Raw genomic sequence first — 22,676 nt, forward strand, 5'->3', positions numbered from 1 at the left:
TGGAGGCACCAGTCTACCCATTTGTTTTGGAGGCACCAGTTTACCACCACACTGCCTTTTAACACTGATCAGCTGTAGGGCGGCCCTTGAAGCCCCGCAGCAAGAGTTTAAAGTTTTTTTCCTTCTAGCCGATCAGCTGGGACTCGGGAGGCAGCAATAGATTGGGAGTGGGGCCAAATAAAAGGTAAGAATAACGCGGGTGGGCGGGAGGGCCCAGCTCCCAAACAAAGAGAACCGGTTTGGTGACATCATATTGTCATTGCTACCGGCTCGGCCGAACCAGGAGGAACCCCCACTGGTCTAATTTCATCCATTTGAGTCTTAGTCCTACCTCCTTTTGTATAAACAATTGGCTTTTGTTATTTAATTAAGTAAATACTTAATTAAAAAGTAAGCATGATGTCATTGCAAATGCTACTCCAAATATTGATTTTACCTACAGTATTCTAAGGTATTGTATTTCCATTTTCTAGGAATTCCAACAGTATTCTTTAACAGAGCTAAAATACCTCGTAATGTCTCAAAAGACTGAAATAGAGCTTTTGCAAAAAAAATTGAAAAGAACAAATCGTTCACTGGCAAATCATAGTCTTTGCAGTAGAGATTTCTTGGATTGCATCAGTACTAGGGCTGAGAAAAAATACAAGGTAGGAAAGCATTTATTGCCTTGTGTATTTGTGTCAAAATGAGGTTGGCAAAGTTTGACATTTTGGTCTGGGACTCGGATAATAACAGTTTTAATAACTGTCAATGCTACTTATAATTCTGGAAGCTTTATCGAAGAGTGTTTTTATTATCTGCCAAAGACTTGTTAAAATAACTTTTGGGAGTAGGAAGTTTTACCTTATTAAACAGTGGATAAAGGATTGTTAATTTAATGAAATTATTTAAAAGTTCAATTCTTTGTAGAATTCTTAGATGAATATTTATTACTTGATAGTGTTTGTGTGGTTGTCTGTTTTTTCCAAACAGATGAAACTGAGGTTAAGTTAAAGAAATCAAGTTTGGATTTAAAAATTTGTAATTAGTGAAAATGCTGAGTTAGGAGTTTATACAAATGATGTTACTTTACTTTTAGAATTAATTACTGATTCTAAAGGCAGTATTTTTACATTTATTTTGTTTCTAAAGAAATTTTCTTTTATTCTGCTTTGAAAGCTTATGCGTTGTTTCACTGCATCATTAATCAGAACACAAATAAAGAACAATACATTCTATTAAAATATCTGCTGAGACCTGATACTCAAACATAATTCAAATAAAAAAAGATGCTATAATTGTGAGAAGTAATATATTTTCTGCACTGAGATTGCTACATTGACTGCCACTTGCTTTCTGGGTCAAATTTAAGATGCTGACTTTGGTACATAAAAATTCACAATGTTTAGACCCAAGATCAACCCTTGCCATATAGTTCATCTCATACTCTTAAGACTACAGTGAGGCACTTTGGATGCAGGTTCCATCCGATATAACATCAGCAAATTCTGCCTTTCCCATTGTGGGATCCATATTATGGAATGATTTGTCACTTTCAGACTGGCCTATCTATTTACAGTTCAAAAAGGGTTTAAAAACCTCACTTTTTGTCAGGCCCTTTAGAGATTTGCAAACAATTATTTTTATGATTATTTTTTAGAATGTTTAAATGATTTGGAATTGGGTATCTGTATGTTTGTAAATCACCCAAGAACATTGGCATGAGCAGCATATAAATAAGAGAAAAGGTAGGCAGCGGTCTTAACAGTTTGAGGTTAGATCACCTGAAATTTCAGTTTCAAGATAGACAAAAATAAAACAATTACTTATTAAGTGCTTCAGAATTTGGACTTGATGTATCTGTCTATCCACTCTTAAATGGGCATTTGTAAATACTGAATTTGTTATAGATATTCCTATATGTTGATGCCATTTTATAAAGTGACATTTCAGTATAGCAAATTGGGTTGGAAAAATTGTTCTGCAATGCAGTTGCATAATAATAGAACTCCTGATACTCATGTAGATCATGTAGAATCTTTGGGAATTAGATAATATAAAATGTAATGAATAATAATAATAACTATGGATAATAAAACTCTGAAATTTATGAGCTGAATGTGACCTAGCAGGACTTCAGATCCAGTCTGTAGAGATTCAAAAATGACTTTCTTATCCCGCAAAGCTTTATCTAGCCCTGTCATCTTTCTCTTCTTGGAGATGAATACTGGGAAGGGTCACTCCAGTGTTCTGTATTCAGAAGAAAGTGGTTCTTTTGTTCATGTGCACAAGTAGTAACATTGTTGGCATCCAAGGTGCTCTTGTGCAGGCCTGTAGTTACTTCTTTTAAATATTAAAAATATTATAGCTCCTTCTCTTTCTAAGACGCTTTTTTCTATATAACTGTGCCACACAGCTTTTGAAATAAAGTGGGTGGGATTAAAAGCCTGAATAGGGATTTTTTTTTTTAAAGTGCCCCCCTCCCCCTGGGTAATAATTAGTCCCTATTGCCTTGGTGTATAGATAAAAAAACTCATCTCCTTCATACTTAGGCAAAGGCTAAGACTAATTACTTTTTTACTTTGTTATGTTAAAATAATTTTATTAAGCATTACAATTATACAATTAACAACTAATATAAATGACAAAAAATATAAAATAGAGTGTGCAGGAAAAAAGAATATAGCAAGAGAGAGAGAGAGAGAGAGAGAGAAAAGAAAGAAAGAAAGAAAGAAAGAAAGAAAGAAAGAAAGAAAGAAAGAAAGAAAACTTCGTCCTTAGTCACAAGAGGTATAAACAATTTTAACAAGTTACCACCTTATCTTAAAATACAACAAACAAACTCTTCATCCCATATCTCATTGCTTATCTATAAATAAATCCTTAAAACTTTATCTTTTACTCCTGGTCAGCAAAAGTTCAATAGGGATTATATATAACAACATAGAAATAACAGTATAAACAGTAAAACAATAAAATAACTACTTTAATCTTGATCAAATAAACCAACTGTACCTTCAAATAATATTCCATAGAGAACTTGATTTCTTTTCATTTTTCCATTCTCCTTAATCCAGTGGTGAAATCCGGCCGGATCTATCCGGCTCACATGAGCCAGTAGGGCTGGCGGCGGAAGGCTCCGCCCACCCGCTGGGACGTCATTCTGTCCCGTTTTTGACCCTCTGCACATGTGCAGAAGAGTCTGCGCATGTGTAGAAGATGTGCGCGCGCGCTCATATTTGTGAACCAGTAGTGAAGGTAAATGCATTTTACCGCTGCCCTAATCAAAAAGTTTTTCAAAAGAGTCTGGATAGCTCAACAGACTAATGCATTGTAATTTAATTCCATCTGTCTGCAATTAGTAAGTTCGAATCTTGCCAGGCTCAAGGTTGATTCAGCCTTCCATCCTTTCTAAGGTAGGTAAATTGAGGACCCAGTTTGTGGGAGCAATAAGCTGACTTTGTAAAAATATACAAAAGTATGAAGGCTATTGCTTAACGCATTGTAAGCCTCCCTGAGTCTCCGGAGAAGGGCGGCATATAAATCAAATTAAAAAAAAAAAAAAAAAAACTTTTAACAGGTCTCCTTTGTATAGTATAGGAAGATTATCCAAGTCTCCTAACTATTTTCTTTTAATTTCTCCACAATTCCATTTCTTGACACTTTCCTCCCTTTCTCCCATTCCCTTGCCTTCTTCTCCTTCTTTTTCTTCCCCATTTCCTTCTCTTCTCTTCCTTTTTAAGTGTATCCGTCCTTATCCATTTTTATTCTATCACTATTAATCCCAGTGTAATCAGCTTTTTTATTCTGTCACTGTTAATCCCAGTGTAATCAACTTTGCTTTGTTATTTGTTTGTCAGTCTTCCCAAGTAAATCAAATAGGAAACGCAGCTGAATGAACTAATTCTATTTTGTTGTAAGACTTCATAAATATAATCTTGCAAGTCTGAAAGTTCAAATCTTCTTAACAGCCTGAAAAGCTGAGGAAAGTCCTTTTTGAGTCTCTTTCTCTTCCCATTATGCAGCAGTGGGCTACACCTTCTACATCTATGTTCCTTTAATTATGAAAACATCAGCTGATTCATTTGTATATCCAATATATCATCTTTTTTCAGATCATTCTTGTAACCTGACAAGAATAACATATCTTACTCAAATTCAATCTCAATATTTTTCTGATCAAACATTCTCATGTTCACTCCCAGATCCTCTTGCACATCATTATCAGGATACATTTAGTGGGAATTATATCTAATACGTAAATAAGTATTACTCAATCTATTCCCTGCCAAATATGTTCATTTATGTTCCATAATTTCCATACATATATGGAATTCTTATTCCTGCGTACTTTGACTCATAATGTGATTTATTTTAATAGATATTAAATAGATTAATAGATAGTTTAATAGATAAAATAAATTAGCCTCTTTTCTTTAAATTGTACTCATGAAATAATGCTTCAAAGAAAACATATTTTTAAACTGAATCTCAGTCATGGGCAAAAGTCTGTACTTCCTACCTTTTTTCTGTTCAAAATTAAAAGCTAAACTCTCCCATCCCCTTTTCTTTAATTCAAAAGAACAACTGCAATGACTTTTGGAAGAATGTAATTTTTTTTTAATTAACTAAAAAAAAATCCATGGACAAAATGTCACTTCATATTTTGCACAGTTAAGTTATTAAATCATTAAAACTTTAAGATTAGTATTATGATTAAAATGTTGCTCCATATGCTAATCACAGTTACTGAAATTCAGTAAAACTAATCTGTATATTTTATTTGTTTTACATAAAAACATTTGACATAGTACAAGCAAGAAGGTTGCCCAGTTTAAGTGCTCATTTCACACATCCTATCTCCAGATTGCTATATGAAGCTGCACATAATATAAACACATATTCTTGTCTCTAGTTAGGCATATTATATTTAATGACCATATGGTCATTATGGTATAAGATCTACTGTCTGTTTTATTTATATTCCTCAAGCATATTGTTCCTTCAACTTCACAGTGTGTTAAACTATTTCAGAGGGAAAAAACTCTTTCCCTCTTGTTTCTGGTTGTCCTATCAAGTGTAACCTTGGACCCTTATAGAGCAATTAGATCAGCCTCTATCCCCTCCTTTGTAATGAGGTTTCTTGCATTTCTGAGACTATAACCCTTTAGTCTTCCCTAATGGGACATCATTATTCTGAAAGAAACAATGTAAATGTAAATGAATATTCTCATTAACGAGTCACAGAGAAACCTTTAGTGGTAGCGCTGTGGTAATTCTGCTTGTTATTTCTCTAGTATACCACGCAGGATTTTTTTTATAATTCATTATTAGTATTCAAAATTACTTGTTCTTTAATTTTGCATGTCTTTCATAATCCAGCGTTCCAACCACTTCAACCATGTCCTTGTTTTATTCTCCAGAAACCACCTGTGAAACGTTCAAGGTCTCTGTCCCCAAAGAGCTTTTTGAAAGAGTCAGAAGAACTAAGAAAGCTCAAAATAGCTGAAAGAAAGATTGAAAACTTAGAAAAGACACTACAACTAAAGGTGAAAATTAAAATACATCACTTTTTTTCTTGACATCAATAGACCCACAACACATTTTGTGCAATTTATGGTACATTGTCATGTCCATTGAAATTGAAAATGAATTGGGTGAAAGATATGTTTTATTATGTACATAAAAGTATATCTTTTTTCTTTGTATAAGTTTATTTGTGTAAAATGTTGCAGCTGTAACATAAGTAGTCTGGGAGATGTTTTAATTAATAATTGTAGGATCTGGATCTGGGCAAATATATTTGTCTATTCTTAAGAGGACTTCTTTGTCTGTTTCCAATGTTATAAATTACATATATAAAGTTTAAATAGCATTGTTTGCCTATGCCTTGAATCTCTGTTTCCAGCCACACGGATAGTAGAATCAACATGTGTAGCTATTTCAAGTCAGTAGTGCAAAATCTGTGGTCTCTGTATATAATCATGCAAAAAAGTACTTTTTTACTATGTTAAATCTTTTTTAACATATATGCACATTTTATCTTCATTCAAACAGTATATAAAGATAAAGGTGATATCACTGAACAAAAATATGAAAATTTGATTTTGTAGTCGTTTATTGAACAAAAAATTAACAGATGTGCTATTTCCTTCTGTGGGAAAAGGAAGTAAATCTTTCTTTCTAATAACTGATAAAACCAAACGTAAATAATTTTTTTTATAACTGTCTATCAGTCTCTGATATTGACCAGGAAGAAATCTTTCCCATTCCACCATTCAGATTTTTTTTCAGTTGTGCAATGTTTGAGGGATTTTTACATGCACAGCCCATTTTAAATCCATCCACAGCATCTCAGTGGGATTTTGATCCAGACTTTGACTTGGCCATTCCAGAACCCTTACTTTTATATTTTTTATCCAATCTTTGGCTGATTTACTGTGATATTTAAAGTCATTGTCATGTTCCAAGCTCAAGTTTGGGATGAGCTTCAGTTTTCTGACAGATGCTTTCACATTATCCCCAAGCACCCTCTGGAGAATTCCTAGTAGAAACTGTGATGTTGTGCTGCCCAAATCCTAATGCAGCTAAGCAATCCCAAACTGTAACATTACAGATTACAGAACCTGATACAGTTGGTATCAGATTCTTCTGGTGAAATACTATCCTTGGTTTTCATCAAACATAGTACTAGTACTATGGCCAAATAAACCATCTTTGCTTCATCTGTCCATAGTACATTGTTCCAGAAATCTTGACTTTGCCTAGAAGTTCATTAGTAGCTTGCCCTTCTACACAACAAAGTTTCCTCCTGACATATATTCTATGTAGATTTAATTTGTGCAGCTTTCTGATGATTAATTCAAGTATTTTGATAGTAGTAATAGATCACTACTGGCGGTTACATGATGAAATTCTAGGTTCTTTCAGCATCTTGTATTCTGCTCTCATGCTAAATTTGGTGGAACTTTGTCCAGGCCTGGCCTGGACAAGTTGGCAATTGTTGGAAATCTTCTCCTCTCCAGACAGTGGAATTATTGATGTCTATTTCTTTGGCAATATTTTTAAATCTCTCCCCAATTGCATAAGTATCTCTAACCTTCTTTCTGAAGGCCTAGAGACCTCTTTTGATCTAGGTATGGCGATATCTTACATTTCAACAACAAAGAACAAATCAGAATAAATATCTGAAGTTTCAATAAGGCAAGCTACCAAATTTTCACCAATGATGTTCTAAGCATTTGCTCCAGATTTGGCGGGTGTGATTCTAATGTGAGGTATTTTATAAATAATAAATAATAGGGGTGCACTTACTTTTGCATGCAAAATCTACATATGCTTTTATTTAAATTACACAAATGGATTACAAAATGCAAATGATATTTGTAATCTCATACATCCTTTATCAATATCATTGAAATGAAAACCAAATATCTGTACGTTGAAACATTAAAAATGTCAAAAATTTCCATGGGCATACTTACTTTTTCATGACGATATATCCTTACTCTGCAACTGTACAAATCTGTACATATAAAATTGAAAGTTTTAGATGCAGACATTTTATGTAGAATATTTTCACATTTTTCATATATATCAGCCTAATGCATGGAATCATGGATTCAGTCACATAAATCGTTTGAATTTTAAAAATCATAAAAACTGGCATGAGACATATTATGTAACTAGCAATCATGTAAATATACAAGAATAAATATGTGAAAAAAACAGATTATTATTTCATACACTTTATTGCAACATGAAGAAAAAAATTTCCCAACATTTCTCTCTCTTTCTCTCTCTCTCTCTGTCTATCTTCTGGAGGCAAGGGAGGTGAAAAATGGGGTGCGCAGACACCCCAGGAGGCCAAAAGAGGGCCCATTTTAGCCCAGTTTTGGCCAAAAAAAATGGCATTTTTAGCCTGTTTTTGGCCTGAAGAATGCTTCTGGAGGCAGAGGAGGTGAAAAATGGGGTATGCAGACACCCCAGGAGGCCAAAAAATGGCCCGTTTTAGCCCGGTTTTGGCCAAAAAAATGGACCTATTTAGCCCGTTTTGGGCCAAAAAATAGGACTTTTTAGCCCTTTTTTGGACTGCAGAATGCTTCTGGAGATGGGGGAAGTGACAAACAGGCCCGTTTTTCACCTCCCCCACCTCCAGAAGATAGAAACAGAGAAACAGAAAGAGAGAGAGACAGAGACAGAGAAAGAGATAGACAGAGAGAGAGAAAGAGAGACACACACACAGAGAGAAAAGAGACACACAGAGAGACAGATACACAGAGAGAGAGATTTGTTGATTGTAAGCTCCTTGGGGCTCAGAGGAATTGCTGCAAAACTGAAGTAGCCCACTAGACTCCTAAAACAACTGAAAAAATGATCTAGTAAAAAGAAAAGTCAACTAAAAGAACAACATGCAAACAAAAGCAAATAAAACACCCCCAGGAGCAAAACAAATTAAAGTTTAATTTGTGTGCATTGTTTAATGGACTCTTAAATTGGCCACAGCCACCTAGTCATATGACCTAGCCATGCCCACCCAGCCAGTCCAGCCCCCAACAGTCTGAGGGACCTTGAATTGGCCCCCTGTTTAAAAAGTTTGAGGACCCCTGTTCCAGGTAATTTTTCTGTTGCCATGTATCAACAACACAACATTTTATAAGAATTATTTTTGAGATCATAGCACAGTATAAATTTCAGCCCTTTTAACCACATATTTCCACATATTATAACCAATATTCTTAGCTCACTTTCTCATACATCTTTTAACCTGTCTTCCTTGTTTCAAATTTCAATAAAGTTTTATACATTTTAGCAGATGCAGGTTCATCATCAGTGCACAATTGCACTTCAAATTCTGCTTTACTTTCCTCCATACCATAAGTCGTTTTGTCCATTTTGAATCTTTCTGATAACTGTAAATGGGAAAGCCATTAAGAATGATAACTTTCTGCTATTAATTGCTGTCCTAATTTGCTTTTAAATTCCCCTTGATAGATTCCCAATAATTCCTGGTACATCAAGCATTGGTCTTTGTCAGCTGTTTCCTCTTTTATGATATCCTTCTTGAACTGAGATCCATACAAGTTTTTTTCAGATATAACTTGGGTTTATATCTGTTCCATGTTCTCAAGATGTCATGTCTATTAAAATTATTTTTAAAGTCCAGATTAATTTTAACTTTTTATACAATACATATCCATATCCAAACCTTGGAACTCTAAATATCTATAGGTAAGTCTCTTCTTACCTTTAGATATTTAGCATAGCAATAGCATTTGGACATGTACTGCTTCACAGTGCTTTACAGCCCTCTCTAAGTAGTTTACAGAGTCAGCATATTGCCCCCAACAGTTTGAGTTCTCATTTTACTAACTTTAGAAGGATGGAAGTCTGAGACAACCTTGAGCTGGTCAGAATCGGACTGCTGGCAGTGGGAATGCAGAATTAGCTTGCAATGCTGCATTCTTACCACTGTGCCACCATGGCTATTTTAAAATTATTGCATTTATTTATATATTAATCAAATCCGTCCACCCACCCATCCATACAATTTATATGGCCAGCTGTCTCAACAAATGCTTTATCCTGTACACCTTAAAAATATCCATATCCTCCCTCAAGGTTGTTTGTTTGTTTGTTTGTTTCTGGGGATTTGGCTAAAATGACCAAAATATTTTAGCCTTTTTACATGAGCAAAGTGTTTATGCCTAGTGTGTGGCTGCATTCTTCTTTATTTTTTCCATGAGTCTTACATCCATTTTCAGAGGTGATGGTCAGAATTTTACATAGTACTCAAAATGTAGACATAGTGTAGATTTGTGTGATATTATTGGCAGTTGTATTTTCTGTTTCATAAAGTTGTCCAATATTAAATTACAAATGTTCACCACATTGGGAAAAGAAACACTTTGATGATAAAATAAGTATATGGTATAATATAAGATGCTATAAATAAAATGGTCAGGTTCAATAATCAATTCTTAAAAGTCTTCATTCATTTCCCAGATTTCAAGTGCCATTTTAGGATTTCAGGGTCTTTTGTGTATATTAATGCATGCTGTATATTGCTTTATAATTCACATAGTTTCCAAAGTAGTTTACTGTGCTCTTGAGTGTTCCTTGAGATGCACAAATCCAAATTTCTGCTGAGCATACAAAACCCATTGTGCAGTTCTTTAGGTCCTAGCCAAGCAGTTTTTGTAACTTTTAAAGAAGTACATTTGTTATTTAAAGACTGAATTCTTTGAATTATAATTTAGGTGTAATAAATTGTATTTGATAGTTGGTCATAAATAAGAAATTCAACAATAGCAAATTGTCATTTTAAGATCTTAAGATTTACTGAGTCATTTGTTTTGGTGTAATGCAGATTCAAGAAAATGATGAGCTGAGACAAGCCCATGAAAAACGTAAGAAACGTCTGCAGACGTTACAGATCAATTACAGGGCAGTAAAAAATCAATTAAAGCAATTGGAAGAAGGTTATGGCAAGTAAGTTGCACAATTCACTGGAATGATTATATATATTATATTCAAATATGACTTTGATACATTTTGATGAAATGGTTAAACTGAGAAAGGAACTGTTTCCTATTACTTTTAATTTCATCGAGAAAAGCACATATTGTATGAGAAATGTAATTGCTATTGTTCTCATCTTGCCTTATGATTTATATTGCTTTCATTTTGTTTTTTGCAGCTGTTTTTCACATTTTCTATATGTGATGAAAATAAATAGGAAGGAGCAATCTGAACTACCATTGTGCTTATCTTACATTATAACCAAGAAAGAAATCAGAAATTCCTATAAACCTATGGGAGAATTTGTTAGTCTGCTCCCAAATGTCCTTATAGTTACCATGCCTGCAGAATTGAATCTGCTTTTGATAAGCATGAATATAAAATTAACCCAAATGACAATTATGGTGACATTATTATGTTGTCCAATGATTTATCAAGTGCAATACATCTTTTCCCCAGATGGCAGATACCCTACCTACCCTGTTTATCTAAAAAGGAAGACTCTTGTACAGTAACAATCTATATCAATATCTTGATTCTGACTTTGTGGACCAATCTTCTGTGTGGATCCATTCCTTACCATCCCAATAAGATAATCTTTATCTCTACTTAGAGACACTCCCTAAAAGATTTTATAAGTTTTAGGACAAAATCCACCACTTAGTCTTGCTCTCTGTTTTCTTGGGTTCTTTCTGACACTGGAGATTTAGCATCTATGAATGTTTCTACTTCTGCTTCTTGGATTGTCACTCTCCTCCCTTATGTACAAGTCTTGTCCTGGTACATTGCAAGATTGCATTCCAAATAATCCAGTCCAGATTGGATGCTTTATCATGGTCTAGGGCATGGGTGTCCAATATTTTGGTTTGCCTGGACCATTTTGAGTGAAGAGGAATTGTCTTGAGTCACATCTAAAATATATAATATAGCTAATGTATATAAATCTCATAATAATGTTACAGGTTCACAATCTTGCCACATTACCAGCTCTCCATGGTCATGTGTGGGCTGCAGGTGGGACAGGCCTGGTCTAGTACATTATATTACATCATCTCATTGAGAAATATTTATAATTTGGCTAAAGATATTTTTTACACTGCCTTTTTAGACTTAAGGGCAAGCTTCAATTCAATATCTCATGAAAGATTCTGGAGAAAATTAACTGTCACTTCTATTGATTGACATGTACCTAAACTAATTATAGTGCTGCATTACATCTAAATCAAGGGTATCCAGATAGGTGACCTAACTGGACATAGGTCTACCTGTTAATGTGCCCCACTATGGTTGATTTTATATTAATGACATCACTGAGATTTTTGGCAAGTCAAAATCCATCTCTTATACACAGCTCCATTTCTATTTTGATTTACACTGACAGTGTAAACTTAAGAAGGTTGCAAAATTCTTACCAATTATCATGGCTTTTAGAAACCCATATTAACTATTTTGGTTTTTAAACGTAGTGTAATTTATATATTTTTTAATTTACTATAATTGCACTTTTCTTTCATGATTGGTATAGAACCATAAATGAATAATAAATATAATGGAACATTTTTTTTCATTTTATAATATTTTTTAAAAAAGTTAAAGATTAAAAAATAATAGAAAATAATAAATTAAGGAATAAAAGGGAACAAAAGAAAGCAAAAAGTGCAAGAAAAGAAATAGAAGATGCAAAAAAGTGGCTTTCAATATTCTTTGCAAAAGTTAAAAGTACAGTTATATTTTAACCTCTCTCTAAGGTTACATCATGATATTGAGCCAAAAGTTCAATTTTTTATTTTTATGCAAAAACTCCATAAAAGATTTCCATTTAGCAATAAATGTAGATAATGACTTTACTCTAATCAAAAAAGTTAGTTTATCCATCTGAGCAAGATCTGTAAATTTCACCATGCTTACGTAGTGCATAGAGTTGGATCTTTCTATCTATGTACTTATAACAATTTTGTTGCAGTAATCAACGATCCCTTCCAGCAGTTTTGCAATTGATCAAAATGGTAGCTAAGTGAGAGATTGAGAGAGAGAGAGAGAGAGAGAGAGAGAGAGAGGCTGCAAAGATTGTTCAGACAAAATTCTTTCTTATGAGGTCCTATTCCTGACCTGGTTTTCCCCCTTAATTAGTTAATTAGAAACTTCCAGCTACCTCACACTGCTACCAGAACCTGACCAGACTTTAATCGTTTTCATACTGAAGGCTTTTGTTGTCAGGTGCAGAAAATTTGATCATAAACAACATAAAGCACATTGGTTGGAAAATGATTTTTTAATTCCCATCATATTTGTGAATAGTTGCTAAGAGAAGAAATTGTTAAACAAGAAGTGGCTGCATGCTACTGAGCAGCACTTAAAACAATTGAACTAGTCTCAGGCAGAAAACTAGTACGGTAAGGAGATGTACTTGATCTTATGTAGTTTTACATTAACAATACTGTAGCCTTGATAGAACTGACTGAAAGATAAAACTTTGTGCAATGCCATCCAAAGAATTTCATACTTGAACAGAGATTCTAATTAGTTATATAATTAGAATGCCCTGTTTTGATGAATTGAAGTGAATCAACAAGATAGAGTGTTAAATATCATAATTAAAACAAATAATTGATGCATGATTGTTAAATATCTGTTTTCACAAAGTTGGATGTCAATATACTAGCTTGAAAATTCACCGACTTGTGGTAGTAGCACTTGTTTTTTTATCAAGCACATGATTGTCTTTGCATTTGTTTCCCATGTACAGTTTGTTGTTTTTAGGTAGTAAAAGTGTTCCAAATAAACACACAATAACACAGTACTTGTATTCCAAGTAATGATTGCAAAGCTACTCCATTTGCTTCCTATACTTTATGGACACTACATTATTTTTTTCTTAATGTCAACTAGGTTGAATTTGTATTATCTATTTCTAGAGGAAATTGTTAAGGATCTTCACTATGAGTTCCTTCACTCAAGCCTATTGTCAAATTTCTATTAGCTTGACTCATTCAGTATGATCCAAATTCTAAGCATGTGAGCCATTAATACCATAACCTTTTTTTATTATTGATTTCCAATATCTCTGGTCGTTGCTGCTACAACAATTTTCTTTATCCAAATAATCTCTACCTTGTTTTCAGAGTTGTCTGTAACTATTGTAACTATTTGGCTTTCCAAGTAGCGGCCTTTTAAATCATTCAGATTTTACCATTTCACTGATTTTCTCAACTTTCAGATCTGCAGATCAATAGGTATTTTTTCTTTTTTTTCTTAATTTTGTAGAAAATTCACTTTCTTTACTTGCATTTTCCTTATAACCATCTTCTTCCTCCACTTCGTTTCTCTGTTTTAATATAGGATTCTAAAGTATTTAGTATTCAAGTTTACATTCTTTGTTCAGGAGTTTGCTCCTGTTAAAGAATTGTTAGTAACCATAATGCTAAACCTTTCCTTAAGACAGAATGACATATATATCTTTTATTTGTCTCATTTAATTAAATGAGAGAGATTATACTATTATCAGAAACACATCAAGTCTCAAGTGTGGCACCCCATCTCCAATTTATCATCTTTCAGATTTATTTACTTAGAACAACATTTAGGAAAGCTTCAATAATTTCACTAAATGTAGCAATATCAAGTGCTGAAGCTTTGCCTTTTTTTTAACTTGGCATTTAAAAGTGATTTATTTCACAGAAAATTGTTTTCTTAAATTTACAGGCCTGGAAACAATAAGAATGGAAAAGAGCGTTCAGATCCCCAGCATCTGCGTCAAGAAAATTCTGATGCAGTATGGAATGAACTGGCATACTTTAAAAAAGAACACAAGAAGCTGTTGATTGAAAAGTGAGTCTCTTTATTTTATTTTAAAATACATATACATTTAGAAATGTGGGGTTGATATGCTTATCTTCTCCTTGTAGAGTCCTGAGGGCCAAACAGAATTCCTTTCAGATACCCAAAATTAAATCATCTTTCTCTACCAGAAACATGGAAGCAAACATTAGCCTCTTCCTATGCCCCCTCCCTCCCTGCGTATCCTACCCTTAAATCAGTGACAATAAGTTTGCTAGCACTAAATGAAACAGTATTGCATGAGCTAGGGATTGTGTTAATTAATGTGGCTCTCATCTGTTGGAGGTGTCGCTCTTCATTAGCCTGTATTTTACACACTGCCGTGCTTCATTTTTGGAATGAGGTGGTAAGGGGATAACCTAGCCAGCCATCCTTGTTTGATCTCCTTGATACATACGCAATGCAGAATGCCTCGGCTCTCTTGGTTCCTTGCCCTGTCCTACTAATCCCAGCTGAGCTCATTATGGTGTAGCCTTGCTGCTACTCTTGGAGCCAGAGCTGTCCAAGCTAATTACTGGTAGCAGCAAAGCCGCCTGTTAAGGGTCTGGAGTAGATCTGCTAACATGGGCCTTCAGAGTGACCTGCAAAAAGCACGGGGGAGTTGCTCTCTTTCTTTCTATGCACAGCCTGTCCTTCGGGTTTAGTGCTGATCCCTTTCACAGCTCTTTTAGCTGCGGTAAGGGTAAAACTTGGTGAAGGAATTCTTACTTTAGAAAACATCCAGTTTGCTTCTTTGATCTTATAATTCATAGACGATTATATTCACCCTGGTAAAGTAAGAAGTTTCCCTTTCATACTAGACAAAAGGAAGTTGGTTGGCATTGCATAATTAGCCTTTTAATGATGTTTTAAAATGTCCTTTGTCAAGTTGATTTTGTAATTTAGCGATGAGCACGCTTGAAACTCGGAACAGTTTTCTGTTCTTTTGAGACATCCATGTAATGCTCAGGCTTGTGCCTGCATTTTTAAAGCAATCAGAATATTAGCACAATCGTGGAATTTTAAAGATTGCTATTCATTTGGCTGTTAGAACTACCATAATAAAATCAATTTCACATCGTCATATGATTTACTTTTGTGTCAATTATGACAATAAGAATTTTGTTGGAAAGGTGTTTTCCAGAATTGTGATCATTAATCTCAGAATTCCCAATAAACATAACTGTCTTGGGAATTTTGAAAGCTGGTCTTAAGATATCTGGAGAGGATCATATTGGAATATCTAATCTTCAAAAATGTAGCTGCTATTGGGGATCCTCTCTAGGGAAATTCTGAATACCCCACAATTAAAAATATGGTGCTTTTTCAAACTTCTGAAATTATTTTTACTCAATTTTGACCACAAAATCGTGCTGCTGCTGACGTATGCTGGCTAGCCTGCAACTCTGTGTTCCGATTGGCAGCAGCAGCAAATATAGATAAGCGACAGCTCCGGCCCCGCAACAGAGAACCCATAGCTTCTACATGAAACAGAGTCTGAAGATGACAGGGTTGTGAGCCTGTCGAAACATTGCTTTAAGAAAAACTTTTAAAGTCACTGATAGGATTTTAGCTGAGGTTTTAAAGGACCTTGCAGAGTGCTCTGGAAGGATTTTTAGAAGATTTTAAGCTGGGATTTTAACCAGGATTTTAAATATTTTAACCAACTTATTTATAATGACGCGGAAAAACACCCGAGATTTTAATTTTTTGCATATGCACACCTGCGAAAACTTAAGAAGATACACACACACACACACACACACATATATATATATATTACAAATACTCCAGTGAATCATTTTGACCACTGTGTTATGTCATTGTTTATAATCAGTTTGTGTTATCCTCTTGTACGAGCTGAAAAAATGTTCTTCCTGGTTCTTCTCCTTCTTATCTATAACCCTATAGTTTGAATCATTTGATGATTTTTCAATTCTGGCCTTGACTGCATTAGTTTGAACAACTTGCTTTTGAGTAACCAAAATCAAACCTTCAGTTTCTTTTTTTTATATATATATATATTCCATTTGTAACCCATTGCCAGGTTTTTATTTTTATCCACTTTCCTCCTTGATATTTTGTAAATTTGAACCAGTAATGCTTTTCCTTGCAGTATTCCAGCTGTGTTTTTATTACACTATTTCTATATTCACATTTCATTTTCTATATATTTAGTGAATTCCATTTTTATTGGAACTTTTCCAGTGCTTGTTCTTGGCTGTCTCTTACATAATCAGCCAATTCATGTTTTTCTTCTTTGACAGTTTTTTGACATGAAGTTAAACTTTACCTCCATTTCTTTGGGGCAACTATAATCTCAATATCACTAGAGCATGGGTCTGCAACCTTAAACACTCAAAGAGCCATTTGGACCCGTTTCCCACAGAAAACAGTGGGAGTCACAAAATCTGGTGGGCGTGGCCAACTCAACATCACTCCCATCCAGTCACATGACACCCACCCCCCCAGCCATGTCTACCCAGGTTTTGTGGCTCCCGGTGTTTTCTGTGAGAAATGGGTCTCTCCCTCTCTCTCCCTCCCTCCCTCCCTCCCTCTTATTTCTATTTTTCTCTCTTTTTCATCTCTCTCCCTCTCTTTCTTTTCTTTCTTTCACTCACCTTCTCTCTCTCATTTGTTTCCCTCTCTTTTCCCTCTCTCTCATTCTCTCCGTCCATCATTTTATCATTTCTCTCTATCTTTCTCTTTTTCTCCCCTTTTCTCTCTCTCTCCTCACCAAACCTCACATGTCCACCCCAGGATCAGGCTCGGAGAAAGCTGGAGCGCCCTCGCCAAAGATGCTCATCCATCAGCCAGTCAACCCACCTGCTCCGTGCGCCTTCACTGCACTTTGGCCGAGCCCAGCCGCTCGCTTCAGGAGGGTATCCCTGCTCGTGCGCGCCCTCCCGGCTCTGCAACAGTTGGCCAGGGGGTCGCGTGAGAAGGAGGAGGAGGGTTGTCTTCGGGGAAGTCGCCACTGCGGCTTGTGCTTGTTCCTCAGCTGCAGGCTTATTCCCCTTTCCAGTGTACCCTCCTCCCTGATCTCATTCCCACCCCGCCAGCCCTTGTGTTAGCAAGGTTGGAGTCGACCGTGGCCGGGTTGGGCCAGTGTCTCGGGGCAGAGAGCAGGTCATGCGACCAGGTGGCCAGGGATCCGCAGGAGTGGGGTTAAACAGTCACATGTGGTTCCGGAGCCGCAAGTGGTTTTTTTTTTTTTTAATTTGATTTATATGCTGCCCTTCTCCGGAGACTCAGGGCGGCTTACAATGCGCTAAGCAATAGCCTTCATCCTTTTTGTATATTTATACAAAGTCAGCTTATTGCCCCCACAAACTGGGTCCTCATTTCACCTACCTTAGAAAGGATGGAAGGCTGAGTCAACCTTGAGCCTGGCAAGATTCGAACCTGCAGTAATTGCAGACAGCTGGTCTTAATAACAGGGTGCTTTAGACCACTGTACCACCAAGGCTCATGCCCCCCAATGGCCTCATTAGGGGGATGTAATACATAGTAGATAATCAGTTTTTTTCCTTTTCCCATCCAAACTGTCCAATTCACCTTGTGTTCACTTAATAATTCCAGCAGTGTACTGTATTATAGCTATCAGACAGGTATTTATGGCTTTGATGGCATTGCCACTGTTCAGTTTGACTTTACTTCATTTATTAAGATTCACCACACAGTCAGATGTTTAGATGTTTAGACTCAATTTGGTATTTTTATCCACCTATATTGCGAGATGATGTGAAAGGTATTCCACAGGGTGATGATGATTAGATTCTCTCTCTCTCCTCAATTCAACTGAAATCAGTGAACATACCTAATACTCCTGCATCCTATTTACCCTCCATCAACAACTCTGTGAGGTGGGTTGGGCTAAGAGAGAGTAATTGGCTGAAAGTCATCTAGCTGGCTTTCATCCCTAAGGCAGGCCTTAAATTGAATCTCCTAGTTTCTAGGCCAGAATCTTAACTACTACACCAAACTAGGCCAACACCTGAATCACTACACCAAACTAGCAGAAATTAAATTAATCATTTATCCAGTTTTTTTCTTTAACTGCACTGTGATTAATCTAAAACAAGGGTGTCAAACTCGATTTCATTGAGGGCCACATCAGGGTTGTGTTTGACCTTAAGGAAGCTGCGGTGGACATGGGCATGGTGGGCATGGCCAGCTCGGCATCACTTGTGTTGGGGGCACCTGTGGTGGCCTGAGTGCTCTACCAGGGAAAACAGGATCCCAAGCTCTGTTTTCAGCTGCAATGGCCTCCTACAAACCTCTGCCAGCAAAAACAGAACTCAGTTTTTGCTGGCAGAGGCAGCACAGGCTGGTCCTTCGCTATTTCCAGGGCGGCCCTGCAGGCCAGATCTAAGCATCCCACGGGCCAGTTTTGGCTCCCGGGCTTTGCGTTTGATACCCCTGATCTAAAATAAATTCCTAATCTCTAAAATGGACACTGCTCAAACTTTAAATTTATTTCCTTTTAAAACAACTATCAACAATTACAAGGTTGATTTCAAATGTGGACTACAAAAATTCAGTTGATAGTATTTGGATGATAGTGAAGTCTAAGAGTTACTGGTTCTTTTTGATGCATCCACAGTATTTGCTGTCTGATTTTTTGCAAACCAGATCTGATAACACTACTAGAAAGATTATAAATTACTATATTTTCCATGAAAAGTTTGAACGATCAGTGGTCACTACTGAAAAAAGTAGGGACTATATTTTTTTTTAATGCTTGGAGATTTCAATAGCACCTGCTAATGCTTTATCTCAGATGTAATTTTCCAACTTGAACTTTGATCACTAATTTAAATGAAAAGCAGCATGGTACTAATACCTAATAAGGTTTTTCAAAGATTTTTACCCATCAGTCATGGGTAAAAAAAATCCTAAATGCACTAACCTAAATTTAAGATTTTTTGCAAACTGCATTTTAACTATGGAATAAAATATTTTAAAAATTTGAGCAGGGTGGATTTGATTTAAATCGAATTGATTTAAATCATGATTTAAATCACTAGTAAAAAAGGCTTGATTTAAATCAACTTGATTTAAATCATAATTTTTAAAGAGCAACTGTCATCTCTGCTACTCCTTTGACCCATTGTTGACTCACCGATAGTCCCAGTGTTGCAGAATATACAGTCTTGTGCTACATAACTAAGCTCCATTTCATGCTGAATAAACTAAATTATTTATGTATCTTAAATAGAAAACTATCTTATGATAGATTTTTACCCCAAAAGTTTTTTATTAGAATAAATTTGATAAAAATAAAAAAAATCCAATTTAAATAAAAAAAAATCCGATTTAAATAAAAAAAATCTGATTTTTTTGATTTTTTTAAAAAAATCATTGATTTTTATCCACCCTGAATTTGAGCAATGGACCAATGTGTACACTCAAATAGAATGACAGTTACATCTAAATGGGATTTTGCTCATGCGTGCTTCAGGCACCCAAAGTCTGATAAATAAAGCCCATTAAATCAGGCGTATATTCCTTATTTAATTCCTTCTTTGCCATAGGATCGCATAATTTTTAGCATCATTTTGGCCTTTTTTGTTCTATATTTGTTCTATATCTATAATAGATTTTATACTCTAAAACAGCAATTTAGAGACTCTTTATGTGTGTACGGGTGTACTTCTGTTCTGAAAACGGTATCTTAGATGCTTATTTGTGTTTCAGAACTACTATCTTCAGTATTACAGCAATTATAAATAAGTTTTTCACTGTGCAGAATTCCTTTAAAACTGAAATTGCCATATCTTTTGAATCTATGTATTCTGAAATAAGTATTAGTCTGTACTGTATTGTGCCTATTTTGAGAAGTGTTAAGGCCAGGGAGCATTCTTAATAAACCACTGTGTACTTACAACCTTTTTGTAGCTACTGAGCCCTTTCAAAAGGTATGTGGTTCTAATTCCCATTCCAGGGAAGATTTGCTATAAAACAAATGCCTTTTATGATCGCTCAATATCATATCTCAAGATGCTATATCCCAACATGGAGGAAGAGGAAGCCTATTTTCTTTCAATAAACACACCGAAAAGTTCACATTCATAGTTCTGTTTCTGAACAGATTTTTCTGTGAAATTTAAATGGTTTTCTTCTCTTTCCCATGCCCTCTCCCTATTTACCTGTCTGACTTGGCTTTATAATGCTCATGTAATTTATATAATAATTTTTACAGTTAATTAAAAATACTGGAAATAGCACCATTGTTTTGTGTTTGTGCCTGCATGTAAAAAGAGAGAGAAAGAGAGCATCTTCTTAGTAGGTTGTTATTTGAGGTCATAAATGCAAATGGTATGACCATTATAATGTTTTCATTTGATGAATCATGCTTATATGCCCAGTTATCCTCTCTCTTAAGGCCATTTTCATACTTTGTCCCTGCATTCAAGCAGTGCTACCTATCATGAAGCAAGGAGAAAATCAATTAATATGTGATGTAATAAGAATAATGTTAAGTAACAAGATCCAAGAAATGCAAACAGTAAAAAAAGTGTTTGGTTTTGTTTATGAGGCATCTTACTTTCCTTGGGAAGGACAGGGAAGATCAGTTTACTGAATGAGAAGAGACAAAGCATTCCTTAATCATTTCTCTTCAACCATATCATGTTTCTCCAATCATTGTTCCAAGAATACAGAGGGGAAAAAATGTGAGCATTATTATTAAATAATTATATCAATTCTACTTTCAAAATTATAATTCTGCCAAAATCCTTTCTGTTGCTAGCTGTTGCTTTCATTTATCTCAAGGCGTACATATGCCCATTTAAGCATGATTTTGAAGGAAAGCTTCTATGATGAGCTTGGAATTTTAATTTGGAGGAAAATGCAGCGTGGAAAGGGAGCTTTTCTTTTATTACATCTTCTAGCTGATGTTCAATATGAAAAATGTTTGGGGCTGGAGAAGAAAAACTGCTGTTGCTCTGTTTGATTTTGTTATGCTTTTCGATTTGCCAAACGTTCTTGTGGGTGTGGTGTGTATTGGGTATGCTATGAAAGAGTTTATATACAAATGAGGAAATTGTTATCTAAATGCAAAATAGCTCACAGAGATTACAAAAGACAGGTATGATACTAATTTTAAAATAATTCTAACTACCACTAAACAGCAAGAGATTTTGAGTTACTGTACTTCTACTTCTTAGTCTTAAGTGGACTAAGGCAAAATGCAGAGTAACCCCAAAGGATTGAGTAATATTTTTCACATAGAATTTGTGGTTGTGAGGACTTACTAATATAATTTATTAATAATTCACTCAAAATTAGTTTGAATGCTAAAGTAACAATAGAATGTAAACTCTCCTGTGCTTTAAGTTTGATTAGTATCTACTGAGGCTTGATTCAAATATTATCTTTGCAATATTGGAGAAGTTTCAAGGTAGTTTGGAGCTGCATTGCTGTGACATCAGGTGAGCAGCTTGCTCTAACAATGATTGCTTTCCATACTGCCATCATCATACAGTATGCCATGAATAGTGTATTTCAATAGGCTTTTAAGAGGTAATAGAGTCAATCTCCAAATATGTTTCATGCAGATTTAAGTTCGATTCTTTTGTTATTCTACCTCATAGTCATACAGTGAACCATGAAAAATCATGTCCCTATTGGATTTCTCATTAATTAATTTACTTTGGAAAAAAAAATCTTGTTTATAACCTGCTGCAGTTTATTCATCTCATTCCTAAATTTTCATTCGTTGACCATCAAACATAAGAGGAGCAAGTGGATGTAAAAGCTATCAAACAGACCAAAACGCTGTTCTGTAACGATGATTAATTAAAGTACAATATTAAAGCACCAGTGAGAAATAAGTATCCATCTTCAGTCATTTTATTTGATTCCGAAGATTAAATTCAAACTAATTGCTTAAAACAATCTATAGGAGTGTAGACCCCAAAACTCAAAACAATTGCTCGCATCTCATCTAAAAATGAAAGAAACAAAGAAAGAAAGAAATGTATGTAGAAAATCTCAAGTATATAATTTTAAATAGTGTGTGATCAGTCTTTTTTCTTCATAAAATACCCATATCTGTCTGCTGAAGCATAAGGAAAAATCTTATGCATAAACAAGGAAAAATGAAGCAGCTTGAATGGTCATTAGCCATGAAAAAAATGCTTTTATTCAGGTGCTATATACTGTAAGGAACCTGAGCAAACTACTGCACTTAGTTATTTAGAATTATGTGTTTAAATAAATGTCCTGTTTGTTAACTAATATGTTTTCATATCCATCAACTCTTTAAATTATGGGCACGATGATAACCTTCAAATCCTATGCAACCAAAATGGTTCCTTTATTCCCTGTCTGCCTTTAGAATCATTCATCTCCGC

The 22,676-nt window shown here is 35.0% G+C and overlaps 1 protein-coding gene across 4 annotated transcripts in view; it reads left to right on the top strand.

Moving 5' to 3' along the window:
* CNTLN (centlein) overlaps positions 1-22,676 on the top strand; it is a 200,038-nt gene that overhangs the window by 87,075 nt on the left and 90,287 nt on the right. For 2 of the 4 annotated variants that reach the window (XR_015732281.1, XM_034410493.3), the window contains exons 9-12: positions 474-647; positions 5,403-5,528; positions 10,349-10,470; positions 14,203-14,328. Coding sequence is in view for 3 of the 4 variants with exons in the window: in XM_034410493.3 (XP_034266384.2) it covers positions 474-647; positions 5,403-5,528; positions 10,349-10,470; positions 14,203-14,328 (548 nt within the window). In the remaining variant the exon portion in view is untranslated. The remainder of the gene's footprint in view (positions 1-473; positions 648-5,402; positions 5,529-10,348; positions 10,471-14,202; positions 14,329-22,676) is intronic. The other 2 variants (XM_087886302.1, XM_087886303.1) reach the window with 1 other exon arrangement.

The sequence above is a fragment of the Pantherophis guttatus genome, chromosome 2 (genome assembly GCF_059756535.1).
Source record: "Pantherophis guttatus breed Tessera chromosome 2, ASM5975653v1, whole genome shotgun sequence".
Lineage (NCBI taxonomy): Eukaryota > Metazoa > Chordata > Lepidosauria > Squamata > Colubridae > Pantherophis > Pantherophis guttatus.